This window comes from Eucalyptus grandis, chromosome 7 (genome assembly GCF_016545825.1).
Source record: "Eucalyptus grandis isolate ANBG69807.140 chromosome 7, ASM1654582v1, whole genome shotgun sequence".
NCBI classification, from domain to species: Eukaryota; Viridiplantae; Streptophyta; class Magnoliopsida; order Myrtales; family Myrtaceae; genus Eucalyptus; species Eucalyptus grandis.
Genome location: NC_052618.1, coordinates 57,451,035 through 57,471,587, shown reverse-complemented (window position 1 = coordinate 57,471,587; position 20,553 = coordinate 57,451,035). Strand labels below are relative to the sequence as shown.

The window sequence follows — 20,553 nt, the reverse complement described above, 5'->3', positions numbered from 1 at the left end:
GATTCTCTCCAGGTGAAGATTTACTCTTTTTTTTTTTTTTTTTTTTTTCTTTCCGGTTTCGGCTTCGGCTTCGGCTTCGCGTCTTGCAAATCGAGGTTGATGTTGCCAATGTTCGTGCCGCCTCGGCTTTGTTTTTTTCGATGAACGATCGTCTCGAGCGGTTCTGGTGCGTTGCCATTTCGAGCTACGGATACAGCGGCGAAAGGATCTTTCTTTCTCGAGGCGTCGCTCGTCTCGTTGTCGTTTCGAGGTTTTTGGAGTCGTTCGGCCGTGCGCGATCCGCTTAGTTTTCTCGTTCGTTCTCTATTTGCGTTGCGCGGTTCGTCGGTTTGTTTCCCCTCTCGAGCGAGACGACGTATCGCGAGAGTCGGTCGAGCCTGTAGCGAGACTTTCTCGTAAATTCGTTTCGCGTTTTTTCGTCGAGGTCTAATCGGAAGACGAAGCGGTTCCTGATTCTTCTGCCGGTACTAGAAACACTCCCGCGATCGCCTGCGTTTTCGAGGCGTTCGTTCGGAGAGTGTATCGGAAGGAAGTTGACGAAGATTGCTGTCCTTTGAAAGACGTGAGATGAGAAAGTATTTCCTTTTTTCTCGGCGTTCCTCTTCTTCATCTTCATCACTAGCAAAATAGTAGAGGCGCGTGCGTGTGCTGAATGGCAAAGATTTTTGCTGTGGATAGGGAGAATGATCCAAGATTTTTGGGTCCTCTTGGAATAAATTCTAATGAACGCGGGAGATAATGTGTATTGCATGTGGGAAGAGTCGTGCCGAAAATATGGGAGAAAAATATTGTAGTTATGTTGTTGAATCAAAATCATGCTATTTGTTTGGAAATTACAAGTTTTTTTGTCGATTTTGTAGATACGTACTAGCATAATTTGTCTTATATGTTAGGGACTGGTCTTAATGGCAGTTTTGTCGTACGAGTGTGAGGTTTGAAAGGTTTCATTGAACGTGCTTTATATATATCATTAGATTATCGAACGAAGGAACCGGTGAGGGAAGAGAATTTTTTTTTTTTTTCCAACTGCTGTTATGGTCTTCAAGTGAGATTTTCATGCGAAAAAATTGAGTCCTATGAAGGGGAATGCATGTCCCATGGTGAAAAGTGATGGGAATATCACCATCTACTGTTTTAATATGAAAGAAAGATGGAGACTATATGGGTGAAAATCTGATAAGGAAAAGTGGAAAACATACCTGTGTTGGGCGCCAATAGAATAAAGTGAATTTATATATTATAATCTGGGAGGCCAAGTTTGTAAAAAATACTTATTTACAGTCCATATTTGGTCTGTGAATCGATTCATATATATGGTTTTGTGACTTTTGACCGAATGGACTTGTGTGTTCTGATGCATTTAATTGAATTTTTTGTTCATGGATGTAATGACTGCAGCACCTAAAGAAAATCTAAATCACTATTGGTATCCCCTGAGAGAAATGCTTCACGTAGTTGTTATTTGCATGAAATTCTAATACTTGCTGGGCATTCCTACTGAGTGCTTTTGGTCATACTCATTACATTATCCCTTCATGTAACATGTTAAACTTGCTGGATAAATTTAAACATTGATCTTGCAACATGTGGAAATCAAGTTCCAGGCCCCGGCCTTGTACTTGTTTGGCACAATGTCTTACATGGTAGGAACATCCTGAAGAATTTATTGGGTTCACCTTTAAAAACCTACTTGCTTTGTGTGTTTACAAGGTAAAAGCTAGGAGTTTTAACAATCTTAAGTTCCATATGGACTAAAAGAGCTCTCGTGAAGTGATATCTATGTAATTATTTACATCAAATATTACTATCCTTATTTATTAAAGCAAAGGGTCCAATAGAGCACAGAGTCCCATGTTCACTTATCACCTCATTTATCTCCAATTGTGATAAGTTTTCAAGCTTCAATGTTGGACCAAATATCAACATGGATCCATTGAGTATTAAATCATGCAATCATGTAATATTTTATAGCTGGAGTCCTATATTTTCCTATCTTCCTCTCCTTAACCTTGTTGGTGTAAAGGGACATGTGGAAATCGTTGATTCGCACGCTGTCTAGCTTAGCATTCATTTTGTCATGTTGCCTCTGCTTGAATTAAATCAAGCGTGCTTATAATTTTGGATAGCAGAATGGGTGGAAAGGCCAAGAAAAATAATCACTCCTTGGAGGAAGCGTGCCACCAAAATGGGATATCCAATCGCAGCACATCTGCAAGGAATCTGTGTAAAAAGGATCTCGGCGGAGTAATTTTGGGGTGCACTCACCATACCATTAAGGAGTGTTATGCAAATAAGCTATTTGGTCAGTTGGATGTTTCTTAATGTGTGCCATGCACAACTTGTTTTGGATTTCTTTGTGTACAATGGGCTAATTTTGAGCTTGAGGAACTCTTAAAATGCTTGAACAGGTCTGCCTCGTCTACATTATGCATATATTAAGAAGATTGAACCTGGCTTGGCGCTTTTCTTATTCAACTACAGCGATAGGAAATTACATGGCGTTTTTGAAGCCACTAGCAGAGGCCAAATGAATATAGATATACGTGCATGGACAAAGGAACCCTCTGAAGAAACCCCCTATCCTGCGCAGGTACGTGCCATGATTTGTTGACTGTTCATTTTGTACATGCTCTCATATTGTGGCTTGTGATGATTACTTGGTTGATGCTCGTGTTAAAGGTTAAGGTGAAAAGGCGTATTGACTGCCAGCCTTTGGTGGAAGAGCAGTTCCAACCAGTAATAATTTCCAACTACTGTAGTACAACGCACTTCTGGTTTGAACTTGATCAAGAACAGACAACAAAATTGATATTCCTGTTTACGTCTAATCGAATTGATGCAACTATTCCAAGGGCAAAATATCCAGACGGACGGATCACGGTGGAGAAAGATTTGCTTGCTTTTAAGAGTAGGATAGGAGGTGAAAGAGCCAAGACACCTGCCAGTGGATGGGATCTTGCTCAGCCAAATCAGGTTATTGGAGACTGGAGGTCTAATGAGAGTCCTAGGCCTGAGAAAGAGAGACTAGGATCTGCTACGAATGAGTTTGCAGCACCAGAGCATGATGAAGCTGATCAGAGTCGAAGTTATGCCAATGCAAATAATATTCCTCGAAAGTTGTGGAGCTCTCTATTCAGGTCTGATTCAACTTCTAATGCTGGGGAGCAACCTCAAAGTTCCAAGTCTAGAGCTACAGGAGCGAAAGGATTTGATGACCTAACGGGGGAAGAAACTGATGACGTAGCGGGATTTGCAGCTGAAGTTGGAGTTATTGGTTCAGGTCAATGCAATCCTGAGGGCTCTGTGCCTGCTGCAGCTTGTATAAATGCATCTACAAGTCCTCCTCCACCTGAGAGTAGGAAGGAGTTTGAAGAGCATGCAAGCTCGGAAGCAAGTTCTGAAGCTGCTAAGGAGGCTTGGATACACCTCAGAGGTGCTTCATCAACTTCTCGTGCAACCAGTGAACATGATGAATTTAAGGTTGTAGATCTGGAAACCAGATTTTCTCCAATTGATTTTAGGAGCATTTTAGGGGATGCTTCGGTTATTGCCCCCAACTTGAATAGAGAGAGCCATATGTCCGAACACCATATAGATAAGGAGAGGGATGAAGAGGCTTTATGCATAGAAAAGAAATCTATGGCTTTGTCCCGTGTGAGCATTTCTTCTAGCACTTCTTCTCAGCTGAGTTCACCTACCCTGGCAGTGACAGAGACTCAATGTCTGATTCCTTATGAGTTCACTTCCAGTTGTGATTCTTCATCCGCGATGATCACAACAGAAATTGCACCTGACAACCTGGAGGAAGGTACTAAAGTGCCGTCACTTCACGTAGGTGTTTCAGAAATTGTTGCTGAGGTAATTAGAGCCACCCGTTCCTCTATTTTACTGTTATCACTTTTGGCTATTATTTCAGTACCTTGTCAGTTGTAACATAGTCAAATGTGCTTTGCAGTTGCTATGTGAAGTGCGAGGGCTCATGTTATCTCAGTTGGAACAAGCCCAAAGATTTAGTTTTATTGAGAAGGAACTGGTATGTTTCTGTTGAAATATCCCTCGTCATTTGACAATTTCTGCCCATTCTGTGTGTATGTCCATCCCCGTTAGTCAAATCTTATTTGTCATTTCTAGTCCAGCTTAAAATTAAACTTGGGCCTCTTTAACTGCCTTACAAATTACTTATCTTAGGAAGCTTGTATCTGCATGTGCAGATTCTGGACTCTGACTCAGTGCTAATGCACTGACTAACTTGTTCCCTTTAATATTGCACGGACATGATAATCTGTTAACATCAACAGTCATTCTTGCTTAGCTGAGAAGATGCATATGATAAGTCTATGTTTTCATAGACATGATAATCCAACTCTTATGATGCTATGAATCAACAATATCAGTTATTGCTGTTCTATTATCATTTTAGATTTTTGTTTTGTGGCTTTTGTCCTACTTAACATTGTATATTTGTTGGGTGTAGTAATGTCAGTTCTAGAAAAGAAAATTTTAAAGTACAAGAATCATTCTTATGGGACGTCTACTTTCTTAAATAGTATTTATGTCACTTCCTATCAAGCAAAAGTTCTTTATATGCTGATATGGTCCTACTTGATGCTGTTAATGGTTCTATGAATGAACTTATTGACATTATGGATGAACTCTTACTGGATTGCAGAGACAGAAAATTTGCTGTCTAGAAGATAGATGCAAAGCATTAGAGCTCAGGGAATCTTCAGCTGTTGGGCCTGTCAGTGAAACTCAGTATGAGACTGGTTGCAAACCTCCTCCATTTAATGAGTCAATATTCATAGTGGGAGGATATGATGGTTCTTCCCATTTATCAGCCTCATATCTATATTCTCCTCATAAAGATATCATGACTTCACTGTCTCCTATGAGATTTGTGCGCTCCCAAGCTTCAGTGGCAAAATTAAGAGGCGAACTATATGTTTTTGGTGGTTTTTATGATGATGTATGGCATGACACAGGTAATAATTGCTCTCCTGATATTGTGCTTGCTGGAGTCGTGTTTGGGTGGATGGACTGCATCAATTTTTTAGATTCAAAGCATGAAGTTTCTTCTAGTTGTCTCTCACTTTGCATAACAAAGATTTTCTTCTGTGTACTATAGTGGAGTCATACAGCCAGGAGTCCAATAAATGGACTGATCGACCTTCAATGAATCGGCGAAGAGGATGCCTAGTGGGGGTATCTTCAAAGGATAAGATATTTGCAATTGGTGGTGCAGCTGGCTGCGAGCCCTTTTCAGATGTCGAGATGTATGATCCAGACACTGGAAGATGGATCCCTACTTGTTCAATGCTACGCAAGGTACCCTTTGTTATAGTAGGAGCCAGATTTTAATGATCTTGAGACATGATTCAGAAACAAGGAAAATCACACTGTCAGAATTTCAGTCAGAAAGAATAAATCGTGAATACTGTGCATAGTTTGAAGGCTTAGTTGTATGGCATTCTTATACTGACTGAAGACAGTTATCTTAGTGCTTCAAAGATGCCGCAGTCCATACTTATCTTATTTTATTTTATTTTTTTATTTTTGGGTCATAGACTTTACATATCCTATCGACATGCTTCTTATCATCAATTTTTTGCATATGCATGAATAATGGTGTGAATCTGTTTTTGTGGGGAAAAGTGAAATTGTTTTTTTTTTCTCTGTTGCTGTAAATATTACAAAAGAGTGGAAAACCGAAAAGGTTTAATCAAAGATTAGTTAGCAGTGGGTAAAGAAAGCAAAATCCAGTTGTCTCATGGGTATTCTTAACCTTAAAATACTCTATTCGATGAAACATAGCATCTTCTATATCTTGTATCTTCAGTACCTATTACATTTGAACTCGCCCACTCCTTACCTTTTTACTTTGCTTCTCTTGGTTGCTTCTGTCAGCGACTTGCTCCAGCTGCTGCAGAACTGAATGGCATGCTCTATGCTGTAGGAGGATATGATGGAGAAGACTACTTGGAGTAAGACTTATGTCTGCCATTGGATACGATCCCTTTGATATTCTAAAGTCGTAGTTTGCTTCTGATGATAAATCAAACACTGAGCTTTGAGGCTGTTGCTTGCACTTATTGTGACTAGAAAAAACGTTAAAATTGTGGCTAGGAATATGTTGCTTGATATTTTAGGTTTAATATGGGATCAGCAAAACTCAGCATGCTTCTCTTCGATTTTTACATACACCAGGAATTAAAAAAACCCTGTATACGCCATGTAAGAGGACAACACAGACGAAGGTTTTCCCCCGATTTTTACTCCTTTCTTTTGGAATTACATAGGATAGGGGACGGGGAACACTGAGACACTTCCAACCGGAATCACCTAAGCCTACCCTTGGTCTTCTATTTATTCTGTCTCCCACTGTGATGGCATTCTGGTTTTACTTGGTGGCCGGGACATTTCGTGGTAAACTAGATCATTCGTATAAGCTTTATATCTTAACTTTTGTAAATATTACTCTGTTGCACCACTGCTGGCGAATAGCCTAGTGTACTTGATCGTAATAATAAAGCGATAAGGTTTTTAATATATATCTGTCAGCAAGATCATTGACTGCTTGACGTAACATTCTCAGTCTGTTGCTTGTCGCTTGTGTATTCTTTGGTTTATACTCAGGCAGGGATGGCTGTTTGAATGCTCTCTTTGCAAACTCAGAAGTATACACAGCTTATATTGTCATCTTCCCTGGTGTCCTCATTGGACATTTTCTCTACTATGGTAGGTCAGCAGAAAGATTTGATCCTCGAGAACGCTCATGGAGACCGATAAAAGACATGAGCACAAAAAGAGGGGGTCATTCTTTGGTCGTCTTGAACCAAAACTTGTGAGTAGATCTTGCCCTGAACCCTCTTTAGTTTTCGACCAAGTGAACTGCCATCTTTTGGTCGACATCACGGCTTACTAAAGGGCTGCATTAGTGTGACTCTTAGATATCCGCTGATCCATCTCGAGCTCTTGTCCTGTGTTCAAGCTAAAGCTCTTATCCTCATAAATCCCTCTTGATTTAGTTTATCGAAACTGACGGGTTATGGTGGGAGTTCGTGCGGGTGGGCACAAGTTAAAACTGTAACTATTACTTGGAGAGTTTCTATGCAGATATGCTGTAGGAGGCTACGATGGATCTAAAATGGTGGCGACAGTGGAGCTTTTTGATCCTCGTGCTGGTTCGTGGATGATGGTGGAATCGATGAATGAAGCAAAGACAAATCATGGAGCGGTCGTGATGGGAGACGTGATATATAGCCTTGGTGGACTGAACGAGGACATGGAAGTACTCGACACGGTATAAAGATTGTTCTTTCGTTCAAATTCTATCTTTTCTTTAATGCCTACCACGTCTTTATGTTTAATATTTTCCGTGTTGCTGCTCACCCGTGTTATAGATTTGACTTGACGGTCAAGATATCCACTCCTTTGATGGATTTTGCGGACACTCTGCACTCACTATGAAAATGTAGTAACTTATGCGTGTGAAACGAATACTCTGTTAGCTTAATGCACGGGCATCTAATGTTTCAATAATGGCGTGTGGGAAATGATATAGGTGGAATGTTACAAAGAGGGTCTCGGATGGCAGGAGATTGACCTGAAGGCTTTTGAGAAGAGGTGCTATTTCTCTGCAATCGTGGTATGACAGAAGATCGAGGTCCTACACTTAGGTTCAGTGCTATGTAAGTCGAGCAGGGGAGCATGATCTCGCTGGGGATTGCTTCACTTATTGAGCACGGTCAAAGCTCTTTATCTGTTTTTCGGGTTTCTGCCTACCTTCGAAGGAGGATTAAGGATGGGGTTGTGAATACGGTAAAAGTGAGTGAACATATGCAATGTAATCTGTCCTGTTCTCTGGACTGCGGCCTTTTGGACCGTCAACGCATCATGGTTGTAACATTAACGCTGCAAAACCCCAAAATGCGAAAGTTGCCAAAATGTCCCCTATGGTTTGCATTTAAGTTTATTTATTATTGCAACAATGACCAGCAACTAGGCAGTCACTTGGCTTTTGTCGCATTGGGATTGCATTTGCATGCACACCGTACAAGCGAGTGTGAGAATCCTCAGACACAAATAAGCAAAGCTTTAGCTTTATGAATTTCTCTTCAATTCAGGTAGGGTTGAACCTATAGTTCCCAAGTTTCTTTGGAAAGCAGATGCAAAATCAGTAGAGTTCATAGATCTATATTTTTCTACGTGGCAAATTAGAATCGCTTTAAACCGATTGCGAATGCAAATCTTAAGTGGGAGTAAAAAAACTGACAGACCTCGCCAAACCAGCAGAAATTTTTCATCCTGTTAAGGCAGAGCATCACTGGACACCAACACCGGGAAATGATGGCAATACAGCCAGAAGAGGATCTCCATAACCAACAGCTTCTGGAAAACCATGCAACAAATGGCGAAATGTTAAAGAGATGATGATGATGATGATGATGATGATGCAGTATTTCGGTCAGTACAAACAGGCCAGGAAACGATGGTAAAATTCATACCTCCATCATCAATAAGGAGCTTTAGAACTTCTCCCGAGACGTCTGACTGCTCAAATTTCAACAAGAAATTGTCAAAAACAGAATGAGGCAGGGAAATGACCAAATTAGAATACTCACAGAATGTGCTTACTTTGACAGGAAGTTCGGTGCCAAACTGATCCAACCAACCTATCACTTGGCCTTCCTTGATCAGATCGCCCTGTTTACATGAACTGACCTTTTAGATTTTGCTCCTACTTACCTACCCAATTCAGCTAATCTGTAGACACGTGTATGAATGCTTCCGTACATACTTCACGTGTATTCATGAGTGCTAGCGTGCAAGTACTTATACCTACTTATCATACTATATAGTGTAGACATTATCATGAGGAGATAACTTCTATAGAAACAACAGTTTATGTGTGCTATTTGCTGATTGGTGTTGTGTAGACATTATCACAATGGGAAACTTTCCAGAGAACCAACAATCTATGTGTGAATGCAATATGTTAGCCAAGATGGAAAGAAGTCATAAGAAAGAAGCACTGGCACTAAAAAACTTGATCAATTTACTCATACGACATTTTCTTAGATGAGCCTGTAAAAGATGAGTAATCATTAGGTGAATGAGTTGCATGTGCTAAAATGAACATGGATCATCCGATCAAGTGGAGCCTACAAAAGACCCACCATTTTCAATGGTCTAGGTTCATTTTGATTCATTTATCACATTCACTTAATAGTATCTCAGAAAAGACAGTTTGATAATGGCATCGACTCAAGGATTTCACCAATTGCAGCCCACAGAGTTGTCTTTGTTAATAGGTGAACGACTTTCTTTGAGGTATTCAAACAATCCATACAGCTTCCCAAACAGATCACAGTCTCTTAAAAAGCTGGGCCCATAAAGTTATCTTTGTTACGCAGGTGAATGACCTTTCCTAAGGCATTAAGACAATCCCTACAATTTCCCAACAGATGCCAGTTTCTTAAAAAGCACCAACCTCTTGAAATGTGCCGAGTCATTAGTATCTAGCCTACGTGTGCATGCTTGTGCTTGTGTGCAAGAGGGGAGTTTTACAACACGCTGAATTGAGGACCTCTATAGGAAAGACATGGATGTCTATGATTCAAGAAAATGGAAACTTCAGAGATGCTAATCACTGTGAAATTTCTACAAGAAGGAATTTCCGATTCAAAATCCATAGGCAAGCGAGAGATACCTCTTTACAGCTGGGACCTTGCTTCTTTCCCTTAACCGTTCTTCCCTTTTGGAAGGAGCCAACCTGAAAAAAAGCAACATGAGATGCACAGATCACAAAAATAGAGAGCTAAAAATGCCAAAAACTCACTGTTGGAGAGGAAACTAGAGCATATCCACTAGATCCTGACGCTTCCAATGCTTTGACTTTTGCTGATTTTCCAAAGGTGACATTCATAAATGGAGCAGCCTTCTCTGAAGAGGGTTTTAGTGCTGATGGAGGTGAAACACCAGAGCTTGACTTGTTAACAGGCTCGGCTGGAATAGGTGGTGGTGTTACAGGTGATGCTATGACTGGTGCAGGGACTTCTGCTGCACCTACATTACGCTTCACATGCATCTCAAAGTTTCCAACCTATGAAATTTGATAGAAAAGTGAACTCAGAACGTACTAATCGTAAAACTTATTAAATCAGCTATCAAATCTGCTGTAAGTCTACATGGACCATGAAAATATCATCTCATAAGTGCAACCCCTAGAAATCATTAAGCACATTTTGAAAATTAAGCATATAAACTTAAAAGACTTGAGCATCATATAACTTACTTTTGCAAAGTAAGAGCACATAAATAATTACCTTTAGCTTCAGTTCTGCAATCTGTGTCTCGTCACAAACTTCCAGTAACAATGTCTGATTAGAAAAGAGTTATTTATCAAGTTCTTGATGAGAGGGCTAGAGGAAAAGGAAAGAACAAATACTCAAATGATGAGTTTTAAAATGATTACAGCTCTATACAGTCTTCGAATAGTCCAAAATTCAACTATTTCTACAGTTAGAGCTTTAAAAAGGTGGACAAAATTCCCGTGGTAAGATAAAACCAGTCAAGAAGTATGTCAATTATGAAGTTTTGACAATTGCATAAGGTTGGGAAGAACTCTGTTAAATACAAAGAACAAAAGAGATCTTGGGTAATAGATTGGATTTCCCATGCTCCTCTTTTTCTGTTATATGTACATACATAATCAAAGAAGTGCCACTATACAAGTATCCAGAATATGAGTAATATGCAGTACTAAGAGGTCTCTCGACAAGGTCAATCTATAAAATTCTTTAACTCAAGGGCAGCAGATCATCTAAGGAATTGAATTCATGATCAAAAGCCAGTGCCTCCAATGAGACCCATGTGCTGGAGATGTACTAACTTAGAAATGCATAATTTCAGATCCCGACATGTACATCGTAGGAGTAAAAAACTCCTAACTTCAAGCATGGTGTCAGGAAGGAAATGACAAATTTCAACCAGTTTGAGAACCTTCAAAACCTTCAAAACCTTCAAAACCTTCAAAACCTTCCCCCTGGTAATTAGAGACCTATTTGAGACCCCCGCCTGAAGCAATAGTCTAAATATCAAGAATGCCACTAGCAAGTGCTGATCATTAAGATAATCCTTTACCATGATTTTTCCCTATGGTAACCTTGGTTGCCAAAACAGAATGATGTTTTTTGTTGTTGTTGTTGTTGTTGTTTTTTTCCTTTTTCCATCTAACAAGAATAATAGTTAAAGCAACAAAGATCCAGAAACTTCAGCCAGTGCTTGCCTTTCATGCCAATTTAGTGAGAGAGTTATCCCATCAAAGAATATCACGCGTATCTGAAGTTGTCAACGCAAATAGGTTCATGTGTTCAGGAGACCCATCCACAGTGATTTGAGTATTACTCCCACATTGCATGCATAATATAAGATTGAATGGGAAAATTGGCACACCTGAAATCCACTGGGAAAAGTTGCATCTTCAAGAGGCCCCTTCTCCACTGATCTTCCAATGCACTCTGAGGAAACTTTAAGATTTCATGTTTAAGTTTGTTATGGACAGCGAAACAAAAAAATACAACAGACACTCGAAAGCCTCATGCATAATGGCACATTATCAATACATGAACAGATCAGAAGAATTAACAGCAGCTGGATGTCCCCAGCAGAAAAAAAGATCACTGAATCAGAGGTGACATGAGCTGATCAAGCCCCTAGAAAGAAGACTTAGAAACAGCAGTCCAGGTTAGAGATTCCAGTTTAAAACCAATTAATCTCCCTATCCTAAGCAAAGTAGCCCTAGAAACCAATGACAGCGCCTGAAACTGGAGTGGAATAAAATTGTCAAGCACCACTCCTAATTGTGAACCATTATAATAATAGACACCAGTCACACCACGATGCTAAGCATGCCAACTTCTCAATCAAGATCTGAGGAAAATATTTTTTGCAGGAAAAGGGAACGATCTTAATTTTGAGGTAGAAGTATCACAATTATCAAACTTGGCCAAATTGATAGAAATATTGTCAGAGTTGGAACATAAAGCATTCTTAAGAAGGAAAAGGCAAGTCAAATTAAAAATCAATCTCACCATTGGTGTCAGTTGATATGGCAGAATCTGATGTTCTCATGCATGAAATTTCGGCCACGCTCGTCTTTTTGGAAGGAAAGAGAAGGTTCCTACCATACGGCAACCGTTGAAATGTTGCTTGAATTGGCCTTCTTGTAGTGATGCATACCGACCAGTCCAGTCTTCTCTGGCAAAGACCTCACATGTGATGGGACACCAAAAGAACCTGACCAAAGAAACAGAACTATTATCTTTGGTGTGGGGATCCTTTTCTGCAACAAGAGGAATGTCATAACATGATGCCGGACAATATGCAACAAGAAGCAGACAAAAGGAAATGATGTTAAGCACAAATCAAAGCTGCCAAAATGCGCAATGCAGAAAAAAAGCACACTAGATCATACTTCAAAGTTAAACTGCCTTCTGAGCTAGAAAATGTCATCCTGCTTCATCGTGATTAGACTAATGTCAGTTCGAGAAATATAAGAGGCAAGTGCTCCTTTGGTCTCCAAAACTTACCAATCATATTACAGGGAGCAAGGAGAGAATTCAGTCTTTCAAGCTTCTCAGCAATAAACAAGTAGGATCACAGTCACGGGATCGATGGTGCCAAGCAAGACATGAAGAGGACTATCAAACTTCAAAGCATATATCCACAATAGTTCAAGCACGTCACCGATGACTGCAACTAGGTCTACAAAGCTCGAAGCATGATCATCTCACACAATACTACACGACATTCAATCGATTCAACTTCAGCTCCAGTCAGACCAAGCAAGACAAGGAGATGACTATCAAACTTCAAAGTATTCATCTACAATAGTTCAAGCAGGTCACCAACGACTTCAACTAGGTCTACAAAGCTCGAAGTGCGATCATCTCACAGAATACTCCACGACATTCAATCGATTCACCTTCAGCTCCGGTCTGACCAAGCAAGACAAGGAGATGACTATCAAACTTCAAAGTATTCATCTACAATAGTTCAACAGGTTGCCAACGGCTTCAACTAGGTCTACAAAGCTCGAAGCATGATCATCTCACACGAGACTACACGACATTCAATCGATTCGACTTCAGCTCCGGTTGGACCGGAGCTCAGTCTGATCCTCCTCAAAAACCGAGAGTTCGCAATGCAGAAATCGACACAGGTTAACAACTCGAATCAACGAATCGTCGACTACACCGAAAACACCGCGATCATCGCGTATCACTTCGGAGACGCACAGCTAAAAACACGCTGAGCGCGGACTCACAGTGGAAGGATCGCAGAGCGGCAGAAGACTCCATGGCAACCAGGTGAGAGCTGCCGCCGCCGCCGCCGCCGCCGCCGCCGCCGCGATCGGTCAGGAGAAGAAGATGGAATGGGAGGAGATGAATGGAGGTGAGAATGTGCGGGGGGAGAGTTCGGTTTTGAGCGGTTGGGGGAAATAATACAAACAATCTCGCGCTGGTGGCCAGCTTCGGAACGACCGCCCGTTTTCATCAATTTCTCCGTTATTCAGTTTCCCAAGTGGGGCCTCGCTAACGTGCGCCGGGGAGGTTAAACGACGTCAGCCGATCTCCACGTGGCTTCGGGCCGACGGGCCGTTTCGTGATGGGCTTGAACGCGCAAGAGGAGCTCGGATAGGTCCGATCTCAAGCGGGAGGACTGTATTTTTCGAAAGCTCCGTTTGTTTTGTGAAAAATAAATAAATTAAAAAAAAAATATATATTTTAAAATAATCATTTATATAGCTTAAAATAATTATTCAATACAAATTTTTTTATTGCTGACAATAATTTATATCCGAATCAAGTTTGAATCAATTTTAAAGGCCATCATCCTTAGGAAACTTAATTGGGTTTATGGTACATCATGTTGTAACCCAAAAAAATTAAACAAAAAAAAATGGGCTCTAGCTAAGTTCCTGACCATACGTACAAGCATATGAAATGGATTTTCCATATGGAGTGATATCTGGGTACCATAGGAAGTGAATGTTCGACCAAAAAAAAAGAAAAAAACTAATGAGAAGAAGCAAATGAATGTAAAATAGGCCTGGTGGCCCATTTGGCTCGGGAAAGGCCATCAGTTGTTATGCCCATCGTGACTGCATCGAGCTGGACCAGGCTCAGCGCAAAGCGATGCACGCATTCTCTCAGGATCCGTAGATTCATTTGGAGGACGCCGAACATCAATCGATCACCCTTTCAACCACAATTTCGAGACATCTCCAGGACAATGACCATACCTGGAGCGTGGCAGTCCTTTCGTCTCACAATCAGAGCCCATCGGTTCCCACTTCAACCTGCGGAATCAGGAGAATGCGTGCCTAGTGGGACTGTCAGGATTTTTTGATTGTTGATTCCGCTGTCAATATGGGATTTCAAATTTCTTCATCTATTGTGATTCGAAATTAGTTCTCCACAGGAGAAGAAGAGGAACATGCTCAATGCTTGTGCACTCGACTAATAATTTCCACCAAAACGAAAGTTGCAAGATACCTCCGGCAAAACTCTGTCCAAATTTTCTAGGTGATTCCATATTCAATTTTTTCATTGTTTGGCCATTGACTTTTGATTCGTTCGATCCATTCGTACAGTCGAAAAAAGTGTTTCTCTAGTCTCCACTGGTTGAAAAAGGAGTGTCGGTGAGGCCATAAAGTCCTGAGCAAGTGAAATGAACACTGTTCTTTTCACTGATCTTTCGGTGTGTGAGTGCGTGCATGGATTCATTTCCAACTATAGGCCCATCTTCAGAAGGAACAAAACGAAATAACTATCGATAAGACAAGATAATCATGTCCTCTCCATAATCTTCATTTGCCATTATTATGAATGTGATCTCTCCTTTTGATCCTTGCACTCAGAGCAGCGAAAGGCTAATCATTCTGCCCCGTAAAGTAAATGTAGATGAGCAACGGTTCGGGAAGAAAGTCTAAATGAGAGCGAAGAATTCAGAGTATCTAGTCGACTTAAACCTATCCGACTAAGAAGTCAAGGTTGATGTGCAGACACCGCGTGCATTTGACGTTGAGATGCGAGTCGAATCCAGGACAGAGCGATTTTAGACACTCAATCATCCATTTGGCTGATAACCACGTATATATGACGAGTGCAAATGACATAATATAGGCATGATTCTCATTAGATGCTTTGCGAAAAATGCGCTAACAGACACAAGCTAGAACCCGTTTCACAGCTCGAATTAGAGTCGTAGATCTGGACGGTAAGTTTGGTCCAGATGATTGTGAAACCCGGTTGTTGGTGAACTCGATCCATTCAGAAAACAAATCGAAAGAACGGCGGGTAGAAAATGGCGGCAACCAGTGGAAGTCTTTGGCTGTTTGTTGACTTCATCCCTACTTTAAACCCGAAATGACATATTGAAAGAGGCGAGTGGTTGTTGGCTAAACAAAGACTGACGGTCTTTGATGGAAATTCTTATGTTATCATGCTTATGTCTGATCTTTCATCAATTTGGGGGTCTCTTAGAACCAAGGAGTGATCGACGCATTCCATCATGGTGGCACGACCCTGTTCAACTTTGTTATAACATCACGGTCAAACCATTTAATATTCTAGCAATTTCTTAACAGGGATGAGATGCTACCATATGCTTTACCGGCGATGGCCAGAGCTCGGAGAAAAGAGGTGTCTTGAAGCAGTACTATCCAGAATTTATTCAATTCTAGTTGAAATGTTGCTGTCTTTCGGTTATTAACTGGTGCCGAGTAGGTCAGTATTATCAACTTAATTAGATAATTTGTTAGTTGAGAGTTGGCCCTCTTCAAACTGTACTAGAATGTGGGAGAGATCCTCTCATGGTTTACTACCATGTTCTGAAAATTTGTACTTCCGGCTTGAGGAATCGACTCAAAACTAGTACAGATAGTGGTACTGCCGTTGTTCCTCATATAAGCACAATAGCTGACAGACTGGACATAATCTCAATTGTCATTATAGTCAGAGAGAGAAGCTCTAAATCTGAATCTTTGCAAATGGAGAAGATGTTCTTGCTTTTTTTCTTTTTTTTTTGGGTTGCAACTTCTCTTTGCAAAGATTCAGATTTAGAGCAGCACAAGAAGACAGATGTCGATGTTGCAGGGTCTTGTTTTGCTATTATTTCTTCCTTTGACCCAACGAAAGGGGCTGGAATTCGACAAATTCGATGCCCATCGGCCGTGTTTCCTGGGCATGAATGTTGATGGTCATGATGGCCTTCCGAGCATCATCATCATTTTGAGCCATGTTCGTCCAATTAAAAAAAGGGGAAGGAGAATCATGGCATGTGTTGGCACTGAGAGGGCTGATTAGCCTGTAAGTCCTTGTAAAACTATTACAATTATTGCCACTCTTTTTGTTTTGCTTAAACATTTATTGAATTGGTAATTTGGATATGATGAGGAATCCAAGAATGATGCTATGATACTATTCTAAATTGGTCCGACCATCTTATTTAGTCTACTGATATAGGATCCATAATACAGTCATTTGATGAAATTATTGTCGTTCATTTTCACTTTGTCAAGTGAAAAAATCCTATCCAGTCTTCCTGATTTAACTTGCTTTCTACCTTCCTCCTCTTAGCACCTCAGATCTCGAGTTCGCATTTTTTGCGCACAAGAGCTCTTCGAGGAAGGATCAAATTGACTGCACTCCATGTCCATGGCATTAGAAGCAAAATCTCTCGAGGCTATTTTTCCATCTCTTTTCACGTTCGACAACAATGTCGCAGCCGACACAATCATCTGGTTTTGGACCCGAAGTACTTAAGCCCTGCATGGACTCATCTTCCATGGCTTTGTGAACCCAAAAGGCTAGATGCTCTCTCCCCTCATTTACCTCCACATGAATAAAATATTCACTGCAAAGCGGTCAAATGGTAACCGCATGTCTGTTGCCGACCTGTGAGAACTTCCAAGTCCTAACAGCTCCTGATTTTCTACGAAAACGATTTGCTCAAGTCATTGTTAATCATGGGGTTATGACAAGAACCCCGTCAGGACTTTGGACATGATTAGCATTGACTGAAAGTAACGTGTGGGGAGTTCCCCGTACCCACCCGAAACCTACCGGTGAAAATGATAAGTCATCAACAACGCCATTAGAAGAAGCTTCGAACTACAGACATTACAGAAATCTCAAGCAATGCTGTGATTATGCCTAGGTGTTGGTGAAGTCTATTAGACAAGGGAAGAAGATACGTGGGTTTTACGAGGAAGCTTGTGCGTACCGGCGAGAGGCCGATGACATTTCTCTTTCTGCAGGTTGCTTATAGCGACTCGTCGTGCCCTTTTTTTCCATCTGAAAATCCTGGCGAAGTCAATAACAAACTTCACCAACTTCTTTGTTGATTGCTCTATCGTTCTTGTTCACCAATCCTAATCCGATCTCATTTCCGGACATGCTTCCACCCAAAGAGACTAATCATGAGGGCAGGTGCCCCGGTTTTTCAACCGCGTTTTCTCACCATTTTCATCTTTGGATCAAGTCAAAAGTCAAATTTTTGCTTTTCCATTTCACACTAGGGGGGCACAAATTGGGAAATCGAACACGTTGTTTCTTTTTACCAAAAAGACAACATTGTTATATAAATGGTAAGTTTATCCTTACTATTACGCAAAGTAAAGATAATTTTTTTATTTTTAACAAGATTGGAATCATTTTCCTCTTCTTTGAAAATTTAATTAGTTTCATCTCTGGTAGAAACTTCAATCTTCTATATATTAAACCACATTCAAAAAGTCCAAATTTTTTATCTCGTCATTCTCTTTTGACATATGCTTGTTGTATTGTGAATTTAGGGATTAATTTCTCTTCATGATTTTAATGATGCAATTTTGTGCACATGCACGACGTGTGTGTGCATTTACTTGTTGTACGAACGAGAGCCAGGGTCTTCATTATTGCACAGACAAGCAATCTTTTGCTTGGCTACAACATATCCTCTGTTCTTCATTTTCAGAAAAATCTCTGCTACGAAATTGGGCTTCATCTTTGGGCCTTTCGAATAGATATACATTCGCACTCTTTCTGATGATGTAAAGTTCGTTAGAAGATTAAGATGTAGGTAACCAAACAGCACGTAGAAATTCTACAATGGATTTGCTTCTCTCTCTCTCCTCCCCCTTTTCTGCTTCTCTTTTTTTATGTGAGAAAACTAATACTATTCTATTATACGTAGTTATTAATGCACAACAATGCTCCATAATCCCGACACCTAGGTCAAGTAAGCATTGCACTAACCTTTGGCTAGTCCAAGTCGGACGCTGCAATACCGGCAACACCACTTGCGCCACCCGATCACAATTAGAAGAGGGGGATGATTCTTATATCAGTTGATATGGATTTTAGGAGAACCACACTCTAAGATTTAGCTATTGACGTGGGAGATCTCAAGAAAAGTATGTACACGTAATCTGCAAATTTCTTCGTCAATTTGATGAGAGATGATCGAGGGAAAATGATAATTCTTTAAATAGATAATCAAATCGCTTTTGACTTTTTCTTTGTAATGGTTGAGAAAAGAGTTGATATGTTGAAGAAAATGTTGTGGTGGTCAATATAGTTCTTTATTGTATTCTAGCTTTGCGGGCAATGAAGATACTCCACTTAGGTCTTAACTTACCATGGTCAAGGGTTCTTTAACTGGCCACTTGATTTGGTGTAACCATTTTTACACCATCCACCACCGTCACGCCTAAAAAAAAAATGCAGCTAGCATTGGTGTTAACGCTGTCTTGAGAGTATTTATAATTTTAATGACATTGAAAATTCCTTTATTCGGAACGGAGATTATTTAGAAAGTGATTTCTCAATCGATAGTCAAGACAAAACCTTGTAGATGTATATAATGTTATTAATTCTTGAACATTATTAATTTTGAGCTACTTTTACCATTCGATATATTTTACTTTTTTGTTGTTATTAAACGAATGTATGTTAACAAGACGTTTTTGTTGCCATCCTAGGATCATGATCAGATCTAGCGTCTAGCAAAAGAAGATATAGAATTTATTATTCGGTGAAGTGAGATAATCATGTTATAGTTCCTTTGTCAAAACCCGTGGCATAATTTAAGATCAAGTGGACCTAGGACAACCTTAGAAAATTAGCATTTGAACTTTTGAGTGATGCTCTGGCGATGTGGACTTTGAAAACTTAGGATAAAAGATTTTCAGAGCGAATTTTACCAAACATCGAAGCTAATCTTTCCAAACTCGCCCTTTTGTGTATCATCGACCTCACTATTTCATTCGACCACGTGATTGGTTGGCTGTATCGTGGAAAAAGGCCTATGGCACATGGATTATAGCTTGATCTCACGTAATACAATGTGGACTCAAGAACTCGAATTTTCCCAACCAAGATTCGGTAGGGTACAGCACCCAAAATGGCAATCTCGATCCGTCAATTATCTAGCGAAGTAGGTCGCCTATTGCTGAACAGCGAGACAGGCGTAGGTGCGTAGCGATTGCCTATCCTATTAACAAGACAATTTATTCAGTGCATGATATTGCGATCTATAGAATTCGATGGAAAGTTTCGTCACCAACCCACGTCGACAAAATGAACCCAAGGTGTAAAAATGTGCAACGCCATGCAAGATTGTTGCGTAGTCCCACACGTTTCTGCTATTTTAATGAAGTTCGTAGTCTCGTGCGTCAAATCATCACTTTTGTCCTTTGTATTATGAACGAAGATGTCTCTCTAGATAAATGTTATTCTGCAAAAAAGAAGAAGTGATATTTTGATTTTTTTTTTCTCTTTAGCTATCACTAATTTAGAGCTAATTATGTAAGACATGAGCTAAGGTCCATCATTTGATTAGCGGTGGATTTTGGTTTCTGTCTAACTTAGTTAACGTGATTAGATAAATATTTCCCAGAGTCTAATATTTACGGTAGACTGTAGACTGGCAATTAAAGAAAGTACTCTACATTCAACATCTAGTGATAGCTTATCGTAGGGAAAAATATTTTTAAAAAAAAATCCTTAATATATTGTACGGATGCAAATATAGTTTTTAACTTTTTAATTTGACTAATTTTATTTTAGACCTTTTGAAGATTTGTTAATATAATCTTTAATCTATCATACGGATGCCCAATTTAGTCCTACACTTTTGATTTGATCAATGTCATTTGAGACCTTCTAACAATTTGTTAATCTAGTCCTATTTGCGATTTTTGGATAAAAATCGTTAGCATGAACACTAAACATCTGATGTGGCATGGGGCACGGGGGACAAATTTTCCAAATTTTTAATATTTTTTTTAAAATCCCATTGTTGGTTGACGACTTCGGTGGTGGCCAAAGGAGATTGCTAGCCGTAAGCAAGGGCTGGGATGCACTTGTTGGATTTGCGACACCCTCATCTAGGGCTGCAATGCCTTCTTCTTACCCAGATTTGGCAAATGAAAAGAAAAGAAAAAAAAGAAAAAAATTAAACATTATAATAATTATTTATGTCAGTGTCGGCCATATCATATAGGAC

At 40.0% G+C, this 20,553-nt stretch overlaps 2 protein-coding genes and 1 long non-coding RNA gene across 4 annotated transcripts; 2 read left to right on the top strand and 1 right to left on the bottom strand.

The window, feature by feature from the left end:
- The first annotated feature begins 2,130 nt into the window (after positions 1–2,130).
- LOC104454428 lies at positions 2,131–7,893 on the top strand. The gene is made up of 10 exons (XM_039317973.1): positions 2,131–2,302; positions 2,409–2,590; positions 2,680–3,858; positions 3,956–4,033; positions 4,670–4,982; positions 5,126–5,325; positions 5,905–5,981; positions 6,740–6,841; positions 7,114–7,300; positions 7,562–7,893. The coding sequence occupies exons 1-10, from the start codon at positions 2,131–2,133 to the stop codon at positions 7,649–7,651; spliced, it is 2,580 nt and encodes an 859-aa protein (XP_039173907.1). The 3' UTR covers positions 7,652–7,893.
- Positions 7,894–8,083: 190 nt separating this feature from the next.
- On the bottom strand, positions 8,084–13,516 carry LOC104454427 (biotin carboxyl carrier protein of acetyl-CoA carboxylase). 2 transcript variants are annotated; one of them, XM_039316780.1, is made up of 9 exons: positions 13,328–13,516; positions 12,093–12,297; positions 11,455–11,528; positions 10,326–10,379; positions 9,839–10,102; positions 9,710–9,772; positions 8,635–8,703; positions 8,505–8,550; positions 8,084–8,388 (listed from the first exon to the last, which is right to left on the bottom strand). In XM_039316780.1, the coding sequence occupies exons 2-9, from the start codon at positions 12,130–12,132 to the stop codon at positions 8,321–8,323; spliced, it is 678 nt and encodes a 225-aa protein (XP_039172714.1). In that variant the 5' UTR covers positions 12,133–12,297; positions 13,328–13,516; the 3' UTR covers positions 8,084–8,320. The 2 variants fall into 2 exon arrangements, with proteins under 2 accessions (XP_039172714.1, XP_010067567.3); XM_010069265.3 differs by having other exon boundaries at positions 11,455–11,519.
- A 2,042-nt stretch (positions 13,517–15,558) lies between these two features.
- Positions 15,559–18,936, top strand: LOC120295483. Its single transcript, XR_005552891.1, has 2 exons — positions 15,559–16,373; positions 16,644–18,936. It is a non-coding gene; the product is annotated as an uncharacterized LOC120295483 (long non-coding RNA).
- Positions 18,937–20,553: the final 1,617 nt, after the last annotated feature.